General features: G+C 42.8%; 1 protein-coding gene across 1 annotated transcript in view; it reads right to left on the minus strand.

Moving 5' to 3' along the window:
* The window catches only part of vps13a (vacuolar protein sorting 13 homolog A), a 634190-nt gene that overhangs the window by 44598 nt on the left and 562485 nt on the right, over positions 1-27107 (minus strand). The window contains 1 exon segment of the mRNA XM_038803880.1: positions 22639-22753. Coding sequence (XP_038659808.1) covers positions 22639-22753 — 115 coding nt within the window.

Here is a 27107-nt window from a genome sequence, read left to right on the forward strand (position 1 = left end):
TGAATGAACAGATCTAGCAGCTGCGAACTGGACATTCAAAAGGCAGTGCGAGTCATTACCACAACAGCAAAAATATATAACAATTCAATCAGAATCTTATTGCCAAGCATATCATTCTTCTCTAACTAGTAACCCAGATAACCAAAACTGAGATAATAAACAGTATCAAAAAACATTCCCAGGACAGCACCAGGCATAATGAAAATTAGTTGCAAACCTGGCGAAGCCACACCAACTATATGCACGTAAATTTAAGGGTGCATCTTTTTTTAAAAATTCATTTACGGGATGTGGCCGACGCTAGTTCATCCAGCATTTATTATCCGTCCCTAGTTGCCATTCAGAAGGTGATGGTGAATTGCCTTCTTGAACTGCTGCAGTCCTTGAGGTGTAGGTACACTCATTGTGCTGTTAGGGAGGGAGTTCCAGGATTTTGTCTCAGTGACAGTAAAGGAATGGCGATATATTTCAAAGTCAGGGTGGTGAATGACTTGGAGGGGAACCTCCAGGTGGTGGAGTTCCCAGGTATCTGCTGCTCGTCTTTCTACGTGGAAGTAGTCGTGGGTTTACATTTAACATAGAACATACAGTGCAGAAGGCGGCCATTCGGCCCATCAAGTCTGCACCGACCCACTTAAGCCCTCACTTCCACCCTATCCCTGTAACCCAATAACCCTTCTTAACCTTTTTGGACACGAAGGGCAATTTAGTATGGACAATCCACCTAACCTGCACCTCTTTGGACTGTGGGAGGAACCGGAGTACCCGGAGGAAACCCACGCAGACACGGGGAGAACGTGCAGACTCCGCACAGACAATGACCCAGCGGGGAATCAACCTGGGACCCTGGCGCTGTGAAGCCACAGTGCTATCCACTTGTGCTACTGTGCTGCCCCTTTGGAAGGAATTGTCTAAGGAACCTTGGTGAGTTACTGCGGTGCATCTTGTAGATGGTACATACTGTTCGTCGGTGGTGGAGGGTTTGAATATTTGTGGAAAGGGGAGCAATCAAGCAGGCTGCTTTGTCCTGGATGGTTTCAAGCTTCTTGAGTGTTGTTGGAGCTGCACTCATCCAGACAAGTGGAGAGTTTTCCATTACACTTTTGATGCCTTGTAGATTTTGGACAGGCTTTTGGGGGGGGAAGAGAGAGGAGGGCGAGGGGGGGGGGGGGGGGGGGGGGGGGGGAGGCGAGTTACTTGCTGTAGGATTCCTAGCCTTTGACCTGCCCTGGTAGCCACAGTATTAATACGGCTAGTCCAGTTCCATTTCTGATCAATGGTAACCCCCAGTATGTTGATTGTGGGGGATTCAGCGATGGTAATGCCATTGAATGTCAAGGGGCGGGGTTAGACCCTCTCTTATAGGAGATGGTCATTGCCTGGCACTTGTGTGGCGCGAATGTAACTTGCCACTTGTCAGCCCAAGCCTGAATATTGTCCAGATCTTGTTGCATTTGGACATGGATGGCGTCATTGTCTGAGTCATAAATGGTGTTGAACACTGTGCAGTAATTTGCACTTCTGCCCTTATGATGGGAGGTCATTGATGATGCAGCTGAAGATGGTTGGGCCTAGGACACTACCCTGACGAGCTCCTGCAGTGATGTCCTGGAGCTGAGATGATTGACGTCCAACCACCACAACTGTCTTCATTTGTGATCGGTATGACTCCAACCAGCGGAGAATTTTCCCCCATTCCCAGTGACTCCAGTTTAGCTAGGGCTCCTTAATGCCATACCTGGTCAAATGCTGCCTTGATGTCAAGGGCAGTCACTCTCAACTCATGTCTGACATTCAGCTCTTTTGTCCATTTTTGAACCAAGGCTGTAATGAGGTCAGGAGCTGAGTGGCCCTGGCGGAACCCAAACTGAACATCTGTGAGCAGATTATTGTTGAGTAAGTGACGCTTGATGGCACTGTTGATGACTCCTTCACTTTTCTGTTGATGGAGAGTAGACTGATAAGGTGGTAATTGGCTGGGTTGGATTTGTCCTGTTTCTTGTGTACAGGCCACACCTGCGCAATTTTCCACATTGCCGGGTAAATGCCACTGGCACAGAGAGAGCTTAATGATCTAACAACCATCAAAGGTCTGCCATCCTGCCACAGCCACTTGTAATCAATCTATGGTGGATAATCAAACTCCCTGCACATTCCAATCCTCATGATAGCAAAATCCAGAAAGTGGATGTAAAAGAGAAAGTAAAAGCAACTATCCAGAAGTGCCAAGTACTATAGATGATCCTACTTGGAATTCATCAGAGGACCTTGTCTTTACACAGACAATTTACTTTACTCATGTGTCATCAAGAAATGCACGCACTGAGCCCAATGATGACACTCGTACCATCCCAACAGTAACAGGTAATACAGAGGAAAGAGAAAGGGAGGGACTTACAACAATAATCATCAATAGGGAAAAAGTACTAAACAAACTACTGAAGGCAGACAAGTCCTCAAGTCCTGATGGCCTACATCTAGGGTTTTAAAGGAAGGGGCAACGGAGATACTGGATCCATTTGTTATATTTTAATCCAAAATTCCCTGGATACGGGAAAGATTCCAGTGGATTGGAAAAACGTAATGTGACACTCTTATTTAAAAAGGGAGGGAGGCAGAAAGTAGGAAACTATAGACCAGTTAGTTTAACATCCATCATTGGGAAATTATTAGAATCCATTATTAGGGAAGTAATAAGAGGACATTTAGAAAGTCAAAACGCAATACATCAGAGTCAGCATAGTTTTATGAAGGGTAAATAGTGTTTTATTAATTTACTAGAGTTCTTTGAAGTTATAACAAGCCAAGTGGATAAAGGGGATCCTGTAGACGTAGTGTATCTGGACTTCGAGAATGCATTTGATAAGGACCCGCACAAAAGGTTAATACACAAGATAATATCACATCGGATGTGGGGTAATTTATTAGCTTGGATAGAAGACTGGCTAACTGACAGAAGGCAGAGAGAGTAGGGATAAATGGGTCTTTTTCTGGTTGGCAAGATGTAACTAGCGGGGTGCCACAGGGTTCGGTCCTTGGGCCCCAACTATTTACAAGGTATATTAATGACTTGGATAAAGGGATAGAAGGTACTATAGCCAAATTTGCAGATGGCACTAAGATAGGTGGGATAGCCAGTTGCAATGGGGAAATAAGAAATTTACAAATGGGTATAGATAGGTTAGGTGAGAGGGCTAAGTGAGAGGGTTAAAATGTGGCAGATGGAGTTTAACGTGAATAAGGGTGAGGTTATTAATTTTCATTGGAAAAAATGGAAAGGCAACTTATTATCTAAATGGAGAGAAATGTCAAGAGTGCTTCGCTGCAGAGAGATCTGGGTGTTCTCTTGCATGAATCGCAGAAAACTAGCATGCAAGTACAGCAGATAATAAAGGAAGGCATTTGCAATTTTGGCCTTTATAGCTAAAAGAATGAAGCATACAAGCTGGAAAAGTATTGCTGCAATTGTACAAGGCATTAGTGAGACTGCACCTGGAATACCATGTACAGTTTTGGTCCCCTTATTTGAGGAGGGATATAGTTGCATTAGAGGCAGTTCAGAGGAGGTTCACTAGATTGATTCCAGAGACAAAGAGATTTGTCCGATGAAGACAAATTGAGCAGTTTCGGCCTATACTTTAAAAAAAAAATTTCTATTCCCCATTTACTTCACAATTTGCACCCCACCAACAAACAGTAAATGGCAACGAATACAATGTCAATCCCCTTAATAACAACAACGATCCCATCCTCCCACCAATCCGCAAATGGCCCGCATGACAATATACGCATCAAATAAAACAAAACCTCCCAAGAAAAAACAAAGAAAAAAGGAATCAGGAATCGCCTATGGTCACCATTGACATATATAGTCCACCCCCCCCAATTCAAAGCCATCCAATCCCCAAATGTGTACTGTGAATGACATCCATGAATTGTAGACCGCCCCCCCCCCCCCCCCTCCACAGATTCCTCCCCTCCACTTCCTCTTGTAAACTCCCCCCCCCCCCCCTCCCTCCCCCAACCTTGGTTCCTTCCCCCAACTTTTCACCCTGGCTACACTCATCAAAACCTGTTCTACCAGGCTCCAATGGCCACAGCGCCTCCTCCCATCTCACTCTCGTTCACTGGCTTAAACTGGCCAGCGTGGAGGACCCCGCCTGGGGCTCCTTCCCCCTTGCCCGGCCCCAGGGAAACAAAGAAATCCCCTTTAACACACAATCCCAGCATACACACCCAAGCCCCAAAGAACCATCATTACAAATGAAAGTCCCAACTCTTCCCTTGTCCAAATATACAGCATCGACTCATTTAGTACAGACACCAACACACCGTGAAAAAATAAAGTTACTTGAGGCTACATCGGTACTAGACCAGCTCTCAGTCCCATTTCTCAATTCTGCCACAGTCCTTCTGCCTTCGCAAACCCCTCGGTGGGAGTGCTCACTTCCTGACTCAAAAAAAAATCGGCATTTACCAAGAACATTATGTAATACTTCTCACTTGCCTGGATAAGTACAACTGCCAACTTTCATCAGATGTAAGTATTACCTTTGGTTGGTACTTCACTTTTTAACATTAATATTCCTCCCCAGTGTGTTGGTGTATGTACTAAATGAGTCGATGCTATATATCAATACCGCCCCCATCTCCTTCTTCATTGCTTCCATGTGCGTTGTGAACTGTTTTTCAAGTTCCACGGCCATCACCGTGGTAATTTCTTCTGCCATGAGCAATGCGGCCTCCCCTGGTGCCCCAGCCTCCGCTTTCCTTGCAGTTCCTGTGCCGACTTTTCCACTCACCGGCGGATTTTCATTGACCCCCTTTTTCACGGCGTTTTTTACCCCAAACTTGGACATTTCTCCTCACTGTGCCTTCCTACAATTTTTTCAGCCTCCGTTGCCCCCAGGACCAGGCGTTAAAATCCCGAAAATTCTGTAACCAAGCGGGAGCCCTCCAACATGCGGCTGCCTCCCACCCTGCCGTCACCGGAAGTTGTTTAGGCCTACACTATCAAGTTTAGAAGAATGAGAAGAGATCTAATTTAGGTATATACGATGATAAAAGGTATTTACAAAGTAGATAAGGAGCAGAAGCTTCCTCTTGTGGGGAAATCTAGAATGAGAGGTCATAGTTTTAGGATAAGAGGTAGAAGATTTTAAAGAAAGTGAGGAGAAATTACTTCTCTCAAAGGGTCGTCAATCTGTGGAATTCACTACCCAGATTGCAGTGGATGCCGGAACATTGAGTAAGTTCGAGGAGATAGACAGATTTTTAATTAGTAATGGGTTGATGGGTTACGAAAACCGGCAGAAAAGTGAGACCAAGTGGAGATTAGCCATGATCGTATTGAATCACAGAGTGGGCTTGAGGGGCCGAATTGCCTACTCCTACTTCTTATGTTCTTAAAAACTTAGGACGCCAACAACATCCTGCCTGTAGGAATGAAGACCTGTGCAGCAGAATTGTCCATGTTCCTAAGTTGTTTAAATATTGTTATAAAATTGGTACTTACTTGGCAATGTGGAACATTACTCAGCTATGTCCTGTCTACAAACACAGGACTAGCTAAATTTACTCAGGACTCTTTTCCAGACTTGATAAAAATTCTGGTCTAAACAGGTACACTAAAGCTAAATTCCAAATGTGAACTGAGAATGACAGTCTTTGACATCAAAGCAACATTTGACCGAATGTGGCACCTGGTAAAATTAAAATCACAGGGAATTGGGTAAAAACTATTCAATGGCTGTAGTCATCCTGACACAAAAATGGTTGTGGTTAGTTGGAGGCCAGTAACCTTCATATGGCTTATTCATAGTTTTCCCTCCATCATGAAAATGAGCTGTTCACTGATGATTTCAGTGTTCAGTTCCATTCACAATCCCTCAAATACTAAAGCAGTTGATGCTCATACACAGCAAAACCTAGGCAATATTCAGGCATGATCCAACAGGCGACAGCTAATAAATGTAACACAATCATCAGGTAATACCTATATTCAACATGACAGAACATTGCCACTTTCCCTTGACGTACAACAGCATGACCATCACTAAGTTGTGCAATATCAATACCCTGGACGTCGTCATTCAGCAGAACCTCCAAAGGACCATTAAAATGCTGTGCCTTCTAGAACCAGTTAGAGGATGGACATTCGGTGGGAGTGCTCACTTCCCGACTCAAAAAAAAAAAATCGACATTACCAAGAACATTATACAATATTTCCCACTTGCCTGGATAAGTACAACTGCCAACTTTCATCAGATGTAAGTATTACCTTTGGTTGGTACTTCACTTTTTAACATTAATATTCCTCCCCAGCATTCGCTGGTTGTATTGTTAACTATCTAACACACTCTGAAAAGATTCTTTGGTAGTAGCTCCTAAACTAGTGAACTCCACCACGTAGAAGACCAAGGGCAGAAGGTTTCTGATCAAGTCACACAACTGGAGAACAGATATGGCATAGCAGCTAGGGGAATTCCATTCCAATTAATAAAAATCTGAAATTGAAAGCTGGTCTAAGCGATGGTGACCATGACAACTATCATAGTCTTTTTGTAAAAACCCATCGAGTTCACTAATGTCCTTTTGGGAAGGGAATCTGCCAACCTTATCTGATCTGACCTACATATGTTCCAGACCAAAGCAATGTGGTTGACTTTTAACTGCACACTGAAATTGAGCAAGCTACTCAGTTCAAGGGCAATTAGGGATGGGCAACAAATGTTGGCCATCCCAGTGATGCCGGCATCCCATCAAAGAATAAAACCATGACTTGGGGGATATTTTGCCATTGCTTCATCATCACTGGGTCTAATCCTGGAACTCCCCGTCTAATAGCATGTGGAATTCATTACATGTACTGCAGAGATTCAAAAGAAAGATGACTGCCAACTTCTGAGGCAACTAGGGAGAGGCAATAAATGCCAGCAGGACTAATGACAATCACAACCTAGAATCAATTGTTTTAAATACAATTATAAAATTTACATTACTCAGCAATAAACTGCGCATCTATACAAAGCTTTTAGGGCTTTGTGCGACAGAAACACATTATGATGGTTGGGATTAAGATTACATGACATTTACGAACAATTAGGCAGCTTTACCTTTTATGAAGCCCATATTTTGATGAGACAGTGGAAGAAAACATTACAGCCACCGAAGATGGTGAAGTTGGGCTTAATGGAAACGTCCAATGCTAATATTTGTGTTCACTCTTGAAATTTTGTTTCAAATTACATCTCTATTTCAGTTATATCATTTCTAGATAATCGGGTCAAAATTATTCAATTTAAAACATCTAAAGTAAAACACCATGCAATGTACGGATGAGTGCCCTCTGGAAATCACTGTTACTTAATTTTTACCAATGAATTGTGATGAGGTAAGAGCAGCAATGTAAATGGTTTTAGTAGTGAAACAAGATATTCCATAACAATGCTCAAACAGAAACACAAGAAAAAGACAGATTTGCATCTGTATAATGCATCATGTCTATTGCTCAAAGCATTTCACATATAATTAATTAGTTTGAACTTCAGTGATAGTGTTACACAAGCAAACGTGGCTTTGTACTTTTGTGCAGCAAGCTCCATAAACAAGATAAATGAAGAGACACTTATTTTTTAGCTGTTGACCCACCACAAAACAGGAAGCACTTATGGCTCTTTTGTCTGATGACACGTTTAATATTTGCCTGAACCATCAGAGCTACCATATAGTAGATTTAATAGACCAAATTTTCCCAATTTACTTTTTTTGGACTTTGGGACCATTTAGGCTTACAAACAAGTTGTGGGCCTTCTGGTTTCTCTTAGCTAGGACAACTCAATTAAGAGCCTGCCTCTGGGGTTTGCAACCAATTAAGGACAGTGGGAGGGATAACATGGTATTTTTCCTCAGGGGTAGGATTTCTAATCAAAGGAACAACAGCAAGTGGCATATTTCAGTAAAAATCGCCAGCACTTAATTTTTTAGATTGCAGCACCCATTTCAATGGTCAGGCAACCTGGGAAGGCTGGTCCCTAAGGGAGGTGAGCAGCTGCAGTGAGGTGAGCTCTCCTAAGGGCAGGAGGCACAGGGTATCTACTTCAACTGATCAGGCAAGGTTGGAAGTGGTCGAGGAAGTGAAAGAGGGTAGTGAGACTCTGTAAACATGGAGACAGTGGACCAGGGACGGAATTCTCCAAACCCCGCCATGTCCCGAATTCTCCGCCCCCCGAGATTCGGCGGGGGCAGGAATCGCGCCGCGCCGGTCCAGCCGCTGACAGGCCGGTCCCGCCGGCGTGGTTTAAACCAGCTCTGGTACCGGCGGGATTGGTGGCGTGGGCGGGCTCCGGGGTCCTGGGGGGAGGCGCGGGGCGATCTGACCCTGGGGGGTGACCCCACGGTGGCCTGGCCCGCGATCGGGGCGCACCGATCGACGGGCGGGCCTGTGCCGTGGGGGCACTCTTTTTCGCCCGACGGAAGAAGCTTCATCCCTGCGCATGCGCCAGTATGACGTCAGCAGCCGCTGATGCTCCGGCGCATGCGCATGCGCGGACTTACGCCGGCTGGCGAAGTCCTTTTGGCCCCGGCTGGCGTGGCGCCAAAGGCCGTTAACGCCAGCCGGCGGAGTGGAAACCACTGCGGCGCGGGCCTAGACCCTCAATGTGAGGGCTTGGGCCCTAAAGGTGTGGAGAATTCCGCGCCTTTGGGGCGGCCCGACGCCGGAGTGGTTCAGGTCACTCCAACACGCCGGGTAGGGCAGAATCCCGGCCCTGGAGTATTCAGAACCTCTAGCGAGCGGGTGTGGCACTGTCAGATGCCAAGCTTCACATTTTCACTTGCAAACCTTCCAAACCCACAACAACTACCATCTAGGACAAGATCAGCAGATACCTGGGAACCCCATCACTTGAAGGTTGACCTCCAAGTCATTCAACCCCCTGACTTGGAAATATAACGCCGTTCCTTTACTGTCGCTGGGGCAACTTCCTGGGACAACTTCCTGGGACTCCCTCCCTAACAGCTCAGTGGGTGTACACATTAGGGTGTACCTAAAGTACTGCAGCAGTCCAAGAAGGCAACTCACCAACACCTTCTGAAGGGCAACCAGGGATGGACAATAAATGCTGGCCTAACCAGCGACACCCACACCACGTAAATTAATTTTTAAAAAGCAAGTCTCGGGTTAACACCATGCAGCCCCACTCATTCCTCTCACTGCAGGCACCTAATTGGTCTAGTCAGCATTCACAATGACCCTTCTACTGCTCCCCCCCCCCTCTGATCCATGCCTCATAGTCACCATATTCAAATGTTGTCCTTCACTCTCTGATCACAAGCCGATCCTAAATCTCGCACCTCCTTTCTTTCTCTCCTTACAGAAGAGCTCACACAAGTTGGAAAGAGTTAGAGACACCTTATCAGCCTGTGGCAAGACATGCCCACCTGGTGCACTGGGAAGATGGTCTTTCACCATGAGGGTGAAATGTCAGCACTGACCTGCTAATAATTGAGTAAGCCTCCTGAGGCATTGCTGGTCACATATGTCAGGATAGCTGGTCCTCTTCTCTGCTGGGGTCTCACATTTTTCCATGTGCACCTTAGTTGCCAACCCCTCTGACCTATGGGTGCGGGGCAAGGGCAGTGGAGAAGGTAGCTGCTTCTACCTCGAAGTTGCAGCGAGTAGATCTTGCATTGGAAAATCCACCACCCTAGACCCGCAGGAGAAAGCGGCTGGAGACAGGAACATGCCAGCAAACCGGATTAACTTGTTTCTTATAATGTTCCCAGCATCCTTCTTCCAAACCTACCTCTACGGTCCCAGAAAAAATCTTCCCAAATGTCTCACCTGAAGATCAGCAACTCTGACAGTGCAGTTCTCCTGTTCAGCATTGCACTGTACAGACTGTCGTCTTGGAAAATAGCTTGAACTCTCAGCCTCCTGATTCGGAGGCGAGGATTCGAACAAGTAACCCAAGCTGACACTTGCAGAACTTAAATGTGCTTGCATTATGTTTGCTATCCATCACCTTCAATCAGCACTTTTCTAATGCATCGACGGATCTATTTATTCAAACAATACTATGCAAACATATAAAAAAAATTACAACAAATATTTACATTACTCATAATCCACTTTACTAATTATATTAATTCATCTCTCACTGGAGGTATTAACAATATAAACAAATTAGGTACTTTAGAACACAAACAATTCAAAATTGATTTCTGGAGTCATAGAATATTTACAGCACAAGGAGGCCATTTGGTCAATTGAGCCTGTGTAATCACAATTTAACTAGTCCTACTCCCTTGCCCTTTCACCATAGCTCTGGAAAGGTTTCCCCCTTCAGGAGCTTACCCAATTCCCTTTCGAAGGCAACAATTGAATCTGCCTCCACCACTATTTCTGATTATGCATTGCAAATTGAAACCACTCATTGTGTAATAAAGTTTTCAGATCACCTTTGATTCTTTTGCCAATCAATCGCTTTGCATCTGCATCCTCTGTTCTTGACTTTCTCCAATGGGGGAATTCTTTCTGCCGAGACCTCTATTAAATCTCCTCAATATTTTCCATGATTCTCTGTGGACTACAACCAAAATCTTCTCCAAATTACAAACTGAAGTCCCTTATCCTTGGAAACAGTCTCATGAATCTTTTCTGCACTCTCTAAAATCCTTCACATCTTCCTAAAGTTTAGTGCCCAGAATTGGACACATTACTTCAGCTGTGGCCAAACCAGCATTTTATAAAGGTTCATCATAAGTTCCTTGATTGCAGCCTCTATGCTCCTATTTCCTAAAGCCGTATGCCTGATTAGCCACTTTCTCAAAATGCCTTGCCATCTTCAATAACTCTGTTTTTGCATCCTGTGTAATTATACCCTTTATTTTCTATTGTCTTTTCTTGTTCTTACTGCCCAAAAGGATCAATTTGAGCTTGTGTTAAATTTCATCTGCCACACATTCACCCATTTCACTAGCCTGTCTATATCGTCTAGAATTCAATCACTATCCTTACAGTTCTCTGTAGTTCCAATTTTTTTCTCATCTATGACCTTTGAAATTGTGCTCTGTTCACCTAGTTTAAGTCATGTCATAATTATAAACATCTTATTTCAGCATTAAAAAAAAATCTTTTTAATGCATTTTTGGTTGTTGGAAAGGCAGTTATCAAGATAATTATTGGCAAAACAACTAAAAAGAGCAAATACAGTGCTAACAAGCAAAATAAGCAATAAACTTTGCTAACAAACTTCACTTTGATGAAATTGCAACACTAACAATTCATATCATATCTGCGACAACGGATGAACGGACATCGCGCGACAATCGCCAGGCAGGAATGTTCTCTTCCAGTCGGGGAACACTTCAGCAGTAAAGGGCATTCAGCCTCTGATCTCCGGGTAAGCGTTCTCCAAGGCGGCCTTCAGGACGCACGACAACGCAAAATCGCCGAGCAGAAACTTGTAGCCAAGTTCCACACACATGAGTACGGCCTAACCCGGGACCTTGGATTCATGTCGCATTACATTCATCCCCCACCATCTGGCCTGGGCTTGCAAAATCCTACCAATTGTTCTGGCTCGAGACAATTCACACCTCTTTAACCTGGGGTTACCCCTATCTCTGGATCTGTAAAGACTTAATTACCTGCAAAAGCTCGCATCCAAAGCATTGTCTTGCATATTTGACATTGTCTATATATATCTTTCTAGAACATACCTCTTCATTCACCTGAGGAAGGAGCAGTGTCCGACAGCTAGTGATTTGAAACAAATCTGTTGGACTTTAACCTGGTGTTGTAAGACTCCTTACTGAATTCATATCAGGGTTAAGGTGCTCACTATTAATTTCAGTTATAAAATATCTGCTGTTAGTTTATTTAAACATAATGCAGTTCTGAACACATCTGGAAATACTCTCATGGATAAGATGAAACATTATGCACAAAAACTTCAACTGAAGTTATCAACAAATACATGTTAATGTTTGGCTTTACTTAGGTTGAATCAGAGACTGAATGAAAACATGCTTTTTATATAGTGTGTTGTAACAATTTATTTGATCAACTAATTTTCCTAGTTTCCATTTTTCCGAGTGTGTGCAATGAAACACTAATTACAGAATGGGGTTTTGAACATATGTAAAAAAACCTCTTCAGTCAGATAAATTTAAAATGGCATCAATATGTACTTTACAAAGCTGCTGTTTTAAGCATATTTAATGTATTGTATCAACAGCCCACTGCAAGTAAACAAAAGTCTAAATTAATTGTTTTCAATTATCAAGACACTCCAATATACCAAGGCTGCAAATTGACTCAACTGTTTTTATTTAATAGAACAATTGCAACAATAATTGGATACTGATAAAGTCCTGACACCGAAATCCGGGAGAAAAGGTCATCAGAATTTTCCTTTAATAGCAAAAGGAAAATACTTACATTTGTACAGCCTGCCACACACACAAGATGTGGCAAGTACTTTCTTTCAAGTGCAGTCAAGTGTAGTCACTGTTGTAATGCAGGGTATGGGGGAACAAAATAGTGCAAGTTCCCACGAATATTCAGCTGATAATGACCAGATAATCTATTTTGTAATGTCGATTAAGGGATAAATATTGGCCCTAACACCGGGTTATAACTGGCTTGGTCTTCTTAAAACTAATGCCATGTCTACATGAGAGAGCTGGTGTCTCATCTGAAATACAGCACCTCTAACAATGCAGCACTCATTTAGTACTGCACTGGAATATCTAGATTTTTGAGCTCAGGACCTGGAATAGACTTGAATCTTCAATCTATTGATGCAGAGGCAAGTTATATCAACTGAATCACAACTGCCACAAAACATCCCAACTTCAAACCATTCAGTATCAGAGTGAGGCAACAGATTTAGCAAATAATCACATCTTGTACAATTGTTCATGATAGTTAAAAATATGAATGTTATTTTAAACCCAATCATAGGAAATACAGCACAGAAGAAAAGGCCAATTGATCCTTTAAGTCTGCTCTGGCTCTTTCAAAGTGTAATCCTCCCTTTCCCCATAATCTTACATTTTCTCCTTCAAGTATTTAAACAGTTTTTCCTTGTGTTTTTTCTGGTTCTTTAATAATCAGCTTAAATCTCAGCCCTCTGGTTGTCTATACTTTAACTACTGGAAACTGTTTTTCAACATTTATTCTATCTAAACCTTCATGATCTTAAAAGAAAATGCTAGGAAATCTCCTCATAGTCTTCACTGTTTTGAAGTGAATGACACCAGCTTCTCCTGTCTATCCAAATGACTGACCCCCCATCCCTGGAACTAGTCTGTTAAATATTTTCTGTACCTTAATCTTCCTGAAGTGTGGCACTTGGAATTGGACATTCATCTCTAGCTGGGGCCACACTAGTGATTTATCTAAATTCAGCATATCTTCCTGGCCTTTGTCTTCTTATAAGATTCATAAGAAAGAGAAGCTAATGTAGCCCTTTTGTCCTCTATTTCTAAAGCCCAGGATCCCATATGCTTTATTAACCATTGCCCTGCCCTAACATCTTCAAAGATCTATGTCTAAATAACTTCCAGGTCTTTCTCTTCTTACATCCCATTTAAAACTGCACCATTCAACACTTACCGTCTTTCCTCATTTTCCATTAAAATGCATCACTTCACACCTTTCTGTATTGAATTTCACCCACCAAAGCCTCTATTGCCATCTTCCTCACTGTTTAATACACTTCCACTTAAATAATCCAGTTTCAGAGCTCCGACAATTACTTAAAAAATAATCAGCCTACTTTTACTACTACTTAGCAAAAAAGATGGTAATGGTTGTTGGGGCCACTCATCACAGACATTGCTATAGGAATTTCTCAGGACAGTGTTCTCGCCCCAACCATCTTCATAAGCTTCAATGACCATTCCTCCATTGCAAGAGAAATGGGGATGTTTTCTGACAATTAAATAGTATACAACATCATTCATAACTTCTAAGATAATGAAACAACATTCAAGCTTGTGCTGGTAAGTACCACACAAAAGCATGGCATTGACCAGCTCCAAAGGAAATTGGAACTATCTCCCATGACGTTAATGGCATTACTATCACTGAATTCCGCACCATCTAAGCCTGTGGGACATCAATGATAGGAAACGGAACTGGGCCAGCCAGATTAATACTGCAGTTAGAAGAGCACGTCAGAGGTATTCTGTAGCAAGTGACACACCTTATGACTCCTTAAAGCCTTCCTACCATCTGCAAAGTACAAATCAAGTGTGTGATGAAAGACTCACTACTTGCCTGGATGAGTGCAACTCCAACAATACTGATGATGTTCCACAACATCTAGGGCAAAACAGCATACTTGATTGGCACCCCCTCCATCACTTAAACATTTACTCTCTCCACCACTATGGCTGCATTATGTACCATCTACAAGTTACACCATAGCAACTCATCAATGTTTCAGTGACAGCACTTCCTGAACTTGTGATGTTTAATACTTAGAAAGTCAAGGGCATTAGGCACATGTTCTCCTCCAAATCGCATAACATCCTGACTTTGAAATGTATTGCTATTCCTTGATTGTCACTGGGTCAAAATCCTGGAACTTCCTACTTTGCAGCACTGTGAGCTACCTTTACCACACTGACTGCAGTGGTTCAACATGACTCACCACCACCTTCTCAATGGTAAATAATGATGAGCAGTCAATACTGGCCTTGCCAGTTACACCTACATTACATGAATAAATTAAAAATGAGCATTCACCGTGACATAGGAAATTTAATAAATATTTGGTCCAATAATCCCAACCTTCTTTGATTAGGTCCCGTCTCTGCTTCTGTCATTTCAATGTAAACTATTACGATTCCGGACCAGACCCCAACAGTGACTAGGATACTGAACAGAAACCCCAATATTTAATTTTAATTTTGTAAGACTGACGAAAGGATACGTCACTCCACGAGTGATTTCACGCAAAATAGGGATATGGAACATTTTATTAACACTGCATTAAAATATCTTTAACATCACATAAGAAAATAGCTTAAATAATGCTAATCAATACAGTGACATAATATCCTTAACTGCCATCTTTATTCCCACTGAAACAACAAAACCATCTCAACTCTCAGTCCACTTCTAAATACAGTTAGCAACCCAGGTATACTTGCTAAAGAGTTTTTTTTTTTTTAGACGGTTTTAAGAAATAGACTTGATTCCTGTCAGAACAATGCAGGATCTCTAGCTAAGCTTTGACTTCCAATAACCAATTGAACAATCTCTACTTCTCTGCTAAAATGCCTGGTATTCTAGCTCCTCCCATTAGTTACCTCATCTTACCAAGCTGAACAATGTCTCCATTATCTACTTCCCAGGCAACTCTCTTAATCCAAACACCGATCCATTAGCCCAAGCTTTTACAATGCTCCAATTGTATCTCTAAATGAGTAGCTGTCTTGCAAACCAGGATTTTTAAAAAACACTACTGCAGCAGTCATACACACATTAAGCCTGGTTTTTAAAACTTACTGCATCAAATACATATAATACAAAATATCAGAAATTCCTACATTCATCACAAAACATCAGCAAAGTGCTATATATTTTCTGCAATTGCCCTTTTTTGGTGGACTGGTGGGTACAAAGATTGAAAGGAGCAGACATACAGAATTTGAAAGGTGGAGATAGACATGAGAGGAAGAGCAACAACAATTCGCATTCACATAGCATCTTTAACATCGGAAAATGTCCCGAAATAAGGCACTTCATACTTGACATAATACAACAAAAAGTGAGATGAGCCAAAGAGCAAGAGAGTACAAGAGAAAAGATTGACATGAGAGAAATAGGGCAGATGGGTGTGTAGAAGAGATGGGTGTGTATGCGTGTGTGATAAAGAGAGAAAGTGTCAGAGAGAGAGGAGAGATATGAGTTACACAGAGAGGTAAGACATGTACCCATTTAAAAAAATGAATTCAATGGACATGGGCATCGCTGGATTGGCCAGGATTCATTGCCCATCTCTAATTTCCCTTGAGGATGGGGTAATCTGCCTTCTCGAATTGCTGCAGTCAATGTGGTGTAGGTACACCCTCAATGCTGCTAGGGCAGGAGTTCCAAGATTTTGACCCGGCGACAGTGAAGGAATAGCAAAATATTTCCAAGTCAGGATGACGTGTAGCTTGAGGGGAATTTCCAGGTGGTGGTGTTCCATGTATTTGTTCCCCTTGTCCTTCTAGGTGGATCTGGAAGTTGCTGCGTAAGGAGCCTTGGTGAGTTCCAGAAGTGCATCTTGTAGATGCCATGCACTGCTGCCACTGTGCATTGGTGGTGGAGGGGATATAGTTTGTCGATGGACTGACAATCAAGCGGACTGCTTTGTCTTGGAAAATTCTTGATAGCCGTTGGCGCTGCACTCATCCAGGCAAGTGGATAATATTCCATCACACTCATGACTTTCGCCTTACAGATGATGAACAGGCTTTGAGGAGTCAAGAGGCGAGTTACTTGCTGCAGGACTCCTAACCTCTGCCTTTCTCTTGTAGCCACAATATTGATGTGGCCAGTCCAGTTCACTTTCTGGCCAATGGTAACCCTCATGAAGTTGATAGTGGGGAATTCAGGAATGGTAATGCCATTGAATGTCAAGGGGCAGTGGTTAGATTTTCTCTCGATGAAGATGGTCATTGTCCGGATGTGTGACATGGATGATAGTTGGCACGTGTTAATTCAAGCCTGCATATTGTTCAGGTCCTGCTGCGTTTGGACATGGGCTATTTCAGTATCCAAGGAGCTATGAATGGTGCTGAACATTGGCCAATCATTTGCGAATATCCCCACCTCTGACTTTATGATGGAAGGAAGGCAATTGGCGAAACAACTGAAGATGGTCGGGTCTGGGACACTATCCAGAGAGACTCTGCAGTAATGTTCTGGAACTGAGATAATTGACCTTCAACCACCACAACCACCTTCCTTTGTGCCAGTTATGACTGCAACCAGTGGAGAGTATTTCCCCCACTCCCAATGACTCCAGTTTTGCTCGGGCTTCTAGATGCCATACTCTATCAAATGGGCAATGAATCCATACTTTACCTTGATGTCAAAGGTGGTCACTCTCACCTCATCTCTGGTAATCAGCTTTTTTGTCCATGTTTGAAACAATGAGGTCAGGAGCGGAGTGATCCTAGTGGAAACCAAACTGATCATCATTAAGCAGAATATTGCTCAGCAATTGCTGCTTGACAGCACTGTTGATGATCCTTCCCATCATTTTGCTGATGATCAAGGGTAGATTGGTGGGACCGTAATTTTTGATTTGTCCTGTCTTTTTTGACATATCTGGGCAATATGCCCCATTGTCAGGTCAATGTCAGCATTATATCGATACTGGAACAGCTTGGCTAGGGTCCTGGTACGTTCTGGAGCAAACGTCTTCAGTATTATTATTGGAATATTGTCATGGCCCATAGCCGTTGCATATCCGGTGCCTTCAGCCATTTCTTGAAATCACGTGGAGTGAACTGAATTGGCTGAAGAATGACATCTGTGATTCAGAGGCAGCCAAGATGGGTCATCCATTCGGAATTCTGTTGAAGATTGTTACAAATGTATTTGCCTTAACTTTTCACTGATATGCCGGGTTCCCCCATCATTGACGATGGTGATATTTGTGGAGGCTCCTCCTCCAGTGAGTTGTTTAATTGCCCACCTCCATTTATGACTGGATAAGGCAGGACTGCAGAGCTTAGATCTGATCCGTTGATTGTAGGATCGCTTAGGTCTGTCTTTCACATGCAGCTTACACTGTTTGGCAAGCAAGTAGTCCAGAGTTGCTGCTTCATCATTTTTAGGTATGTCTGTTACTCTCTTCTGCATTCTTTATTGAAGCAAGGTTGATCCCCTGACTTGGTGGTGATCATAGAATGGGGGATATGCCAGACCATAAGTTGCAGATTGTGGTTGAGTACAATTGTGCTCCTGCTGATGATCCACAAAGTTTCATGGATACCCAGTCTTGTGTTAATAGATCTGTTTGAAATGTATCCCATATAGCAAGGCAGTAGTTCCAAACAGCACGATGGAGGGTATACCCAATTTGAATATTGGACTTCATCTCCACAAGAATTGTGCAGTGGTCCCTCCTACTGATAATGTCATGCACAGATGCATCTGCGGCAGGCAGGTTGGTGATGATGAAGTCATGTAAGTTTTCCCTTTTGTTGGTTCCCTCACTATTTTCTGCACACCCAATCTAGCAGTATGTCCTTTAGGACTTGGCTAGCTCATTCAGTAGTGGTATTACGAAGCTATTCTTGGTGATGGGAGAATGAAGTGTCCCACCCACCCCCAACCCAGTACATTCTTTGCCCGTTCAACATGAAGAAGTACTGATTCATCAGCTGAGGGGGCTCTGAGGGGGGTTATGCTATGGGACAATCAGCAGGAGGTTTCCTTGCTCATGTTTACCTAATACCATGAAACATCATGCAGTCCAGCGTTGATGCAAAGGACTCCCAGGGCAATCTCTTCTGACTGTATGCAAAGGACTCCCAGGGCAACTCTCTCCTGATTGTGTACTACTGTGCTGACATCTCTGCTGAGTCTGGCCTGTGGCTGGGGCAGGACATTCCCAGGGATGGTGATGGGGGTGACTGGAATATTATCTGTAACATATGATTCAGTCAGTATGATTATGTCAGGCTATTGCTTGGCTCGTTTGTAGGGCACCACTCCCAAAAGCGCTCAGACGTTAAAGGAGGTCTTTTCAGGATTGACAGGGTTTGCCCTGGTTACTTCCCGTGCCTAAGTAGATGCCAAGTAGTCCATCCGGTTTTGCTCCCGATAGGCCTTTTAGTGGTTTGATACAACTAAATGGCATGCTCGGCCATGTAGGCCATTTCAGAAGTCCATGGTGGGATTCAAATTCGGGTTCCCAGAGTAATACTTTGGATCTCTGGATTATTAGTCCAGTGACAATACCACTATGCCACAGGAAATGGAAACCTTCACACTGGTATAAATAAACAATACTCTTTTGATGTTGAAGCTAATGCAATGACTGTTTTTAGAGAGATAAGCTTAAAAAGAAATACTGGTCAAGACACTAGACAGAACTGCCTGCCCTGCTTTGTTTTTGAATACCATGACAGTTTCTTTTGTGTCTGCTTGGGGTATTAAATGGGCCTGTTATGTATCTCCAACAGTGCTGCACTCCCTCAATATTGAATTGGGGTGTCACCCTCTGAAGCAAGATGTGAAACCACAACTTTCTGACTCAGATGGAAGAGTGCTATCATTGAGTGACAGAAGAACAGTTGACCAGGACAGAAGAGATGCATGAGCATTATAACTATTGAGTAATGTGTGATGTTCATTCAACAATACGTTTTGATAAAGACAACTTATTGCTCCCTAGAGGCTTCAATTTCAATCAATATGTTAGAAAGCATTTCTACAGTGCCAGAGAATCTGTCATAAGACCATAAGACATGGGAGCAGAATTAGGCCAATCGGCCAATTGAGACTGCTCCGACATTCAATCATGGCTGATATGTTCCTTATTCCCATTAGCCTGCCTTCTCCCCATAACCCCTGATCCCCTTATTAATCAAGGACCTTATTAATAAAGACACAATGATTTGGCCTCCACAGTCTTCTGCAGCAATGAGTTCCACAGATTCACCACCCTCTGGATGAAGAAATTCCTCATCTTTATTTTAAAGGATCGTCCCTTCAGTCTGAGGCTGTGCCTCGGGTTCTAGTTTCAAAAGGGTTTCTTCATTAAAAGCTTTGCTGACCTTCTAGTTCAAACTTGTTTTCCATAAGCATCTGTTACTTATAAGGTGAAGATCCTAATGGTTCTGAACTGCAAGAGACTGTGACAGATAGTCCATGTGAGGATGGATGAGACAGCAAAGGAGGTCACTCAGTCCTATGAAACAACTATTCAATTAGTTCCACTCCACAACACTTTTCACATAGTTTAGCAAATTTTCCATGAAGTATATATTCAAATCCGATTTGGAAGTTACGACTGAATTTGGTCCACTGCCTTTTCAGGAAATGCATTATAGAACATTAAAGAATTAATTTAAATATTCATAAAACATGTTCATTCAAGATCATTTCTTAACTGTTCGGGGTGGAATGCATCTTAAGCAGGTCTTGGATTGCTATAAAACCTAAAAATTATATTGGCACCAAGACAGTGTAACTCAGGGTATTCCAAAGATGAGCTTGGGGATGCCACACTGCGCCCTACCCCCTGGATGTTCCCCCAGGAAAGGTGTGCATCGCAGCTGCAAAGTTCATTTGGGTAACTACCCTGCACTAGGAATCATCCGACTGCATTATATTAAAAGTATGAAAACTTCTTCCAACTTCTGGATAACTACAGATTCACACTGACCCCAAACTAGGCCCCGCCCCACACACACCCATTACGCTGAACAGGACTCACCCAGCATTCCCGAAAACCCAAGGGACTCCCCTGCCCCAGACTAACTCCCCATGGGCACTTCTCACCCATCCCCCCACAAATCAGGTTTGGCCCGCCTCCCGAATTTCAACAGCCCCTTCCCCAAGGCCAAACTCCACATTCTGCCCTCACCATACCATGGTCTGACTCGACCTAACCCCATTCCAAGGCATGACCCAAATCTGCCCCTCCCTGACCTACCCCGCAGAGGACTGATCCAATCCCACAAATTCTACCCACTTACCTTATGCACTTAGCATTTCCCTGGCCTGAGAAGGACCTTTATACTTGGCTGGACCTTTAACGTGCTTGGTTTATGGCAGCTGGTGCTATAAAAAAAGGGGGCGTGGTCTCCTTATATCTGACTGAGGTCCACCCGAGGCTAGGCCCTGGGGATGCAATGCACTGCCTGGATCTTGCTTGGCCTGAGTCGGAAGTTAGGAGTGAAAACAAATTCAGATAAGAACGTAGGAGTGGAGTGGCAATCCTACTGTGATTGCCATTCTGTGAAAGTTCAGGTCCATTATCTTTTATCTATGACTAGGTCACGTTTAAAACATGAGACTAGATTATGACTTTTATTTTATTGAAAGGTATTGTACAAGTGATATGCCAAATCACATTTAAAATTACAATCCTGAAAATTTGGAAAGCAATATTTCACAAGTATTAACATTTTTGCCATTGCTACTGAGTAAGTGCTTTATTTTGATATTCAGTTATTTTTCATTTTTTCAAAACCTCTTCATACATAAATAGATTAAAAGAAATTGATCAATGCTTTTTTAAAAATAAGTCACTCCACAGAGACCCACCATATTGAGATTTGTTCATGGTTGTTGTAGTGATGTCAACATCAATTCCTTATCTGTTCCTCCTACCACTAACATTACCTAACTCACACTGCCCCCGTCCCATTCCCCACCACAATCAATTACCTCAAATCCTGAACTGGCTAAATGTATTATTCAAACCAGTTTGGCATCTAATCCAGAGCTTTAGAATCCTGGAAAACCCATTAGGCACATTTTCCAATACTTGATGGCTCAAAATCAGTTTCTTGGCCAATCTGAAGTTATAGTTCACTTTATGTAGAGTACTCCTCATAGCAATAATGCAACAGAATATTGTTTTTTAAAACTAACCACATTTTTATAAAATATAGTGAATTTGTAAAGGAACGATAGAACAACATAGGAGTAGTAAAAACAATTTTAGATTCATATCTTAAGATATGCCTAAACAGAAATTATAAAAAGCCATTTTTGTGCATGTTATGATTTTATTAGTTGTCGTACTAGATTGAATTGAAAAGCAACGATGTAGACGTTTAACATGGCAAAGCTGTGCGATGAGTGACATGAATGGAACTATAAAAATTGGACAAAACTTTTATTACAGTATCTTCACAATTGTACAATTACCTGGAGTTTTGTATGCAATTCTCATTAAATACAAACTGCAACACTTAACACGGAATTAGAAACAGCAGGAAGACAAGAGAATGAACCACATTAAAACTGCAAAAGTGAGAGTAAACAAACACTAAGAGAACAATGTCCTACACTAAGATTGTGTTTTGCAAAATTCTCTTCTTAGCCTTCTTTGATTTGTATAACTTGCATGCATTTTACTTCGAAATGTTCAAGAATACAGGTATGCTGTCCGTTTTTCTGTCTATCCCTATGTATTTTCCAGTTTGCAACTTTTCAACTAAAAACAAAAACATCATAGAACAGTAAGACACTAACAGGACCACTGATGGTATTGGCTGTAGACAACTGGACTGTTATGAATGCATGCATTGATGGTATACAGCAATTTGATCAGATTAATCATCAGCATGGTCATTGTCAACCTATTCCATTCTTTGCAGGCCTTTCCTTTCTGCAAGCATGGTAAAGAAGGAAAGAAGTAAAATAACGGGTTAGTTTCACTGCAGTTTTCTATGCCGCCTTTCATTGGAAAAATACTCTAAGTACAGTCACCAGCAACATCAGAAATACTGAGTGCATATTGTATATACAGCCAGCAGTGCTGAACCATATACCTTTCTCAGACATCCTCATATGTAATAATAATTCAGAAATGCAAGTTTATTTTTCAATATTAGAAAATACCCTTGTATAATAAATGTAGCCAAGTAACTATAATTAATTACCTGTAACATCTGCATGCCAATCCCCTCTCTCAACCTATATGGTCTAATTACACCATCTTCATGAATAAATCGAGGTGGGCGAAGACTCACAACATCTTCGGATGTTTCTGTAGCTCTGGCAAAAAGAAGGAAACATCTAAATAATGCAATTTTTACATATGAAATTTCCAGCTGACAACATTCATTCCATATAAAGTGCAATTTGCAAGGACAAATATTGGGCTGAACACTATTGACAGTTTGAAAAGTATATCTAATACTTCACTTGGTGAACCTGTAAAAAACCACTTTAGAAATTTCAATAATTGATGCAAAAGGTTTAAAGCATCCCTCGAAAACACACATTGTTGCCGACAACTGAGATGCAAGGAGAAAGGGGAAATATTACCCCATCAATTCTCTTCTGCCCGTAATATGGACATGTGAACAGTAAATGTATATCAATTTCAATCTGAAATCAGGAGAAAACGTTATTGTGGCCCAGGATTGTTTTATATAACCATTTAAACTAAGTAAATAAGTAAGAAGATTATGTTGAGTTTTCTATGTTCACATCATACAACATCTTCTGATATCACCAGTGTAATCTCAAGGGAGTAATATTTATACTGCCACATTTGGCTCCCTTATCCCAATGTCAGACACGGAGATCCATGAAAAACTGGGTCTACAACTGCATTCACAAAAGAAGGAAGACAGATTTAGATATGTAAATATTGTCCAATAGATACCAAATGTTTAAAATTAGCTGTATAGGAAAAACTCCCATTTACTCTCACTACTATATTAATTAAAACATTATTTGGATCTTTATTCTGAAAAAAGGCACATTGTTGGAGTGATTTTTTTCAGGCTTCTTGAAAATCTTTGGATGAAATGGGCGGCACGGTAGCACAGTGGTTAGCACAGCTCCAGGGTCCCAAGGTTCGATTCCCGGCTTGGGTCACACACTGTGCGGAGTTTGCACGTTCTCCCCGTGTCTGTGTGGGTTTCCTCCCACAGTCCAAAGATGTGCAGGTTAGGTGGATTGGCCATGCTAAATTGCCCTTAGTGTCCAAAAAGGGTAGGTGGGGTTCCTGGGTTGAGGGGATAGGGTGGAGGAGTGGGCTTGAGTAGGGTGCTCTTTCCAAGGTCCGGTGCAGACTTGATGGGCCGAATGGCCTCCTATATATATATATATATATATAAAAATTTGAAAACTGTGCAGAATGGTTTTTGAACATATTTATCTCCTCCAATTTTTTCGTGGCATAAATGACTTTACAGATACCTTTATTGTAAATTATTTAGATACAGTATCATAGAGTGACTGCTGACTGAAAACAACTCTAGAGATGAAAGGGCAAGTTGAGACATATTGATGACATTGGAAGGTTGGAAGGACAAATAGTCTAACATCAATTAGCTTGATTCTTTCCTTGCACAATCACAAACATACATTGCAGATTTAGCAAAGAAATACAAGCCAAACTACTTAACAGAGGAAAAGTGGTGGATGGTGGCTCTTTGTAGGAGTAAGTAAGTAGGAGTTAGTAAGTGGTATAGAAAAAAATCTTGTAAACGACTTCGAATTAGGCTATGACTAAGCCCAAAATAGTAAAAGACAACTTTAAGACTGACTACTGGAGGAAATGATCAACGTGTGAAAGTAATAGAATATTGCAATATGGTTCTATACTGATAGGGAGAGTGAGCATACAAAATGGGGCTGTGTGTGGCCTCAGCGGGGAACGCCCCGCTGAGGCCCCTTATACACCGTAAGTCACATTGAATAGCTATGTGTTTCTCGCCACTTCAAGCACCGGGAAACACGCGGTTAAATGCGCTCGCTATGGGACTTTGTTCCCATTTAGTTGAGCCATGCCCAAGATGTTCAATATGCATCCTTTTCTAAATTGCAGTCGTCCTAATATGAAAATTATGACTATTTTACAGTTATAAAAAATTAAACAATCCTAGGCCTTCACTGGGAATGTGTGACACATTGCATAGTGCATAAAAATTCAAGCTTGAGGGCAGCACGGTGGCGCAGTGGGTTAGCCCTGCTGCCTTACGGTGCTGAGGTCCCAGGTTCGATCCTGGCTCTGGGTCACTGTCCTTGTGGAGTTTGCACATTCTCCCTGTGTTTGCGTGGGTTTCATCCCCACAACCCAAAGATGTGCAAGGTAGGTGGATTGAACACGCTAAATTGCCCCTTAATTGGAAAACAAATTAATTGGGTACACTAAATTTATATTTTTTAAAAATTCAAGCTTGGTTTAGGAAGCCCTCCATAAGTTCCACTACCTTTCAACAAATGCAATCCCTCTCTGTGTCACTTGTTGAGGCTGAATCAGGCTATCAAAACCTGGCATCCTGTGCCTCTCTTACCAGTATCTAACTATATGATCAGTGGTACCAAGAGTATAACAATAGTACCCCCTTGTGGGCCGAACCTGATATTGGTTCTTAGATGTGCCTTCATAATGATTTCTAAAATCTTTCAGTAGGAAGTGAGAGACGGACTGATGCATATCGTCTAGCTGTTTTGCAGACGGGTGAAGGGACCAACACAGTTACTGCACATCCGAATGCCTTCAACCATTCATCACTCCTCTAAAACAGAAAAAAAACCATATCCCTTCTGTAGGCTGACATTTGTTTTTGTACATGACCTTTTCTTTACAACCTGTCAAAAAGACATAGGGCATGATGTAACCACCATGTTGCTCTCGGCATGGATCTGGGCACGCCAGATAAATAGCGGGGAAAGCCCAGTTGCGAATCAGTTTGCAATCTTACTGCCTTGCTGTTGATGGCGAGTTCTGGATCACTCCCATATATGGCGAGCATATCCTTAACCAATATTTGCATTCTTTTCCATCTCATCAGCGAGATTGAAGCCACATCCAACGGCCTCCCAGGAGTTAACTGGCTCCCCAGCGAGAAATCACCTGAGCTTCGTTTAGTACTCCCTTTTAAAAACGTGAAGTTGGCACAATGGCTGCTGAGGGGAACTGGGGAGGTGAGCAGCCATTTCCATTTTCCAGCATGCAGCTCAGGGGCACCAGAGGTAGGGGAGGGAGGCGGCGCGAGAACCACCCGGGGGTTGGGTGCGTTCAGGAGGCTGAAGCATTGCAGGTCGGGTGGGAGGGTGGGGGGGGGGGGGGGGGGGGGGGACTCTACGACTGTGAGGCTTTCAATCCAACTTTAAATATTGTGGAGACCCATAACAGGAGCAACTACAGCTGCTGCCTGTCTGTCCTACCAAATGCTTCCTGTTCTTGGTTCTTTGCTGAAGGTCACTTTAACTCCCTTTGACTGTGAGCAGCATTTAGCTTCACAGCTGAAGACTATTGCTAATGAGGAATTGGCCTTGTTAGTTGTGAGATCACTTCCCAGCTGCAGATTGCATTTCTGCTTGCTCCTGTTGGTGACTTGCAACTGCCTGGAGGCTGCTGTAGCCGAGTTTATTTGCTGCTTGCCACTGCCTTTTCTGCTTGCCTGTTGCCTCTTCCCCTTGGGACTACTTGCTGCTTTCTGAATGGTGGGAAGGAAGAAGGTAGTTGCCTTTGCGTCTCTTATCTGGAGTGAAGTGAGGGGAGGATTTTGGTGGGCTTACTATTGAGCTGAGGATGCAGGAGGGCTTGCTTTAGCAGTCTGTAGATGTTGTTAACAGGTCTATTTTGTGCCTTGGACTTCAGTTTCCTGGATTTGTGGGTCACCTGTTTAATGCCCCCTGTGTTCCTGTGGCCCGGTCCTCAGAAAGGGTAGTGATGGAAGATCAGGTGCCAATACTGCATGGAACGAGGGGCTGCGGCCCGGCTTGACTGTGAAGCCCGGAGGTTGCACTGGGATACTTTCATGGACTACCGGTAACTTTTTATGTTCAGTGGCCAACTGATGGGAGCCGTGCAGGTCGCTGATATTCCTTTTTTTCCTGTTATTGGTCCTCGTTTGTTGGGGGGGGGATTTTTGATGAAAACCATGTAACTGCAGATTTTCTTTTTGCCAGTTGCAGCCTTCCTGCCTACGCAACCCGAGAGTCACTGGAAAACACTGCCAGTACTGGAGAGAGAAAGTAGCTTTCACTCTCTCTCCGTCCCCCACTATGCTCCAGGTTGGTAAAAGACCTTCCATGGTTGGCTTACCAAGTTACTTTCTACTGATGTAGGTTAAGTGTAGGGGGTGGGGTGTGAGTCATTTTTGCACCGTTGGCAGTGTATTGCTCTTTTGCCTGGTGACTATACGCTTCTCTGCTACAACCCCTCCTGCTTCTATGGCCTGGACCCGGTAAATGACCAGTGTTGGAGTGGGGTGCTCTCTCTCATTCTTCCGCTGTGCCTCATGTCAGCGGGACATTTTCTGGTGGTCAGTGCTGCTCTAGCGTTCACACACATGCTTTCCTGTACGCACATTGGGTGCCTTTCCACTGGTGTCCTTGTTATATTCCTGCATGTTCTGGGTTTTCTTTTGGTGCACGCTAGGCG

Source organism: Scyliorhinus canicula, chromosome 8 (genome assembly GCF_902713615.1).
Source record: "Scyliorhinus canicula chromosome 8, sScyCan1.1, whole genome shotgun sequence".
Lineage (NCBI taxonomy): Eukaryota > Metazoa > Chordata > Chondrichthyes > Carcharhiniformes > Scyliorhinidae > Scyliorhinus > Scyliorhinus canicula.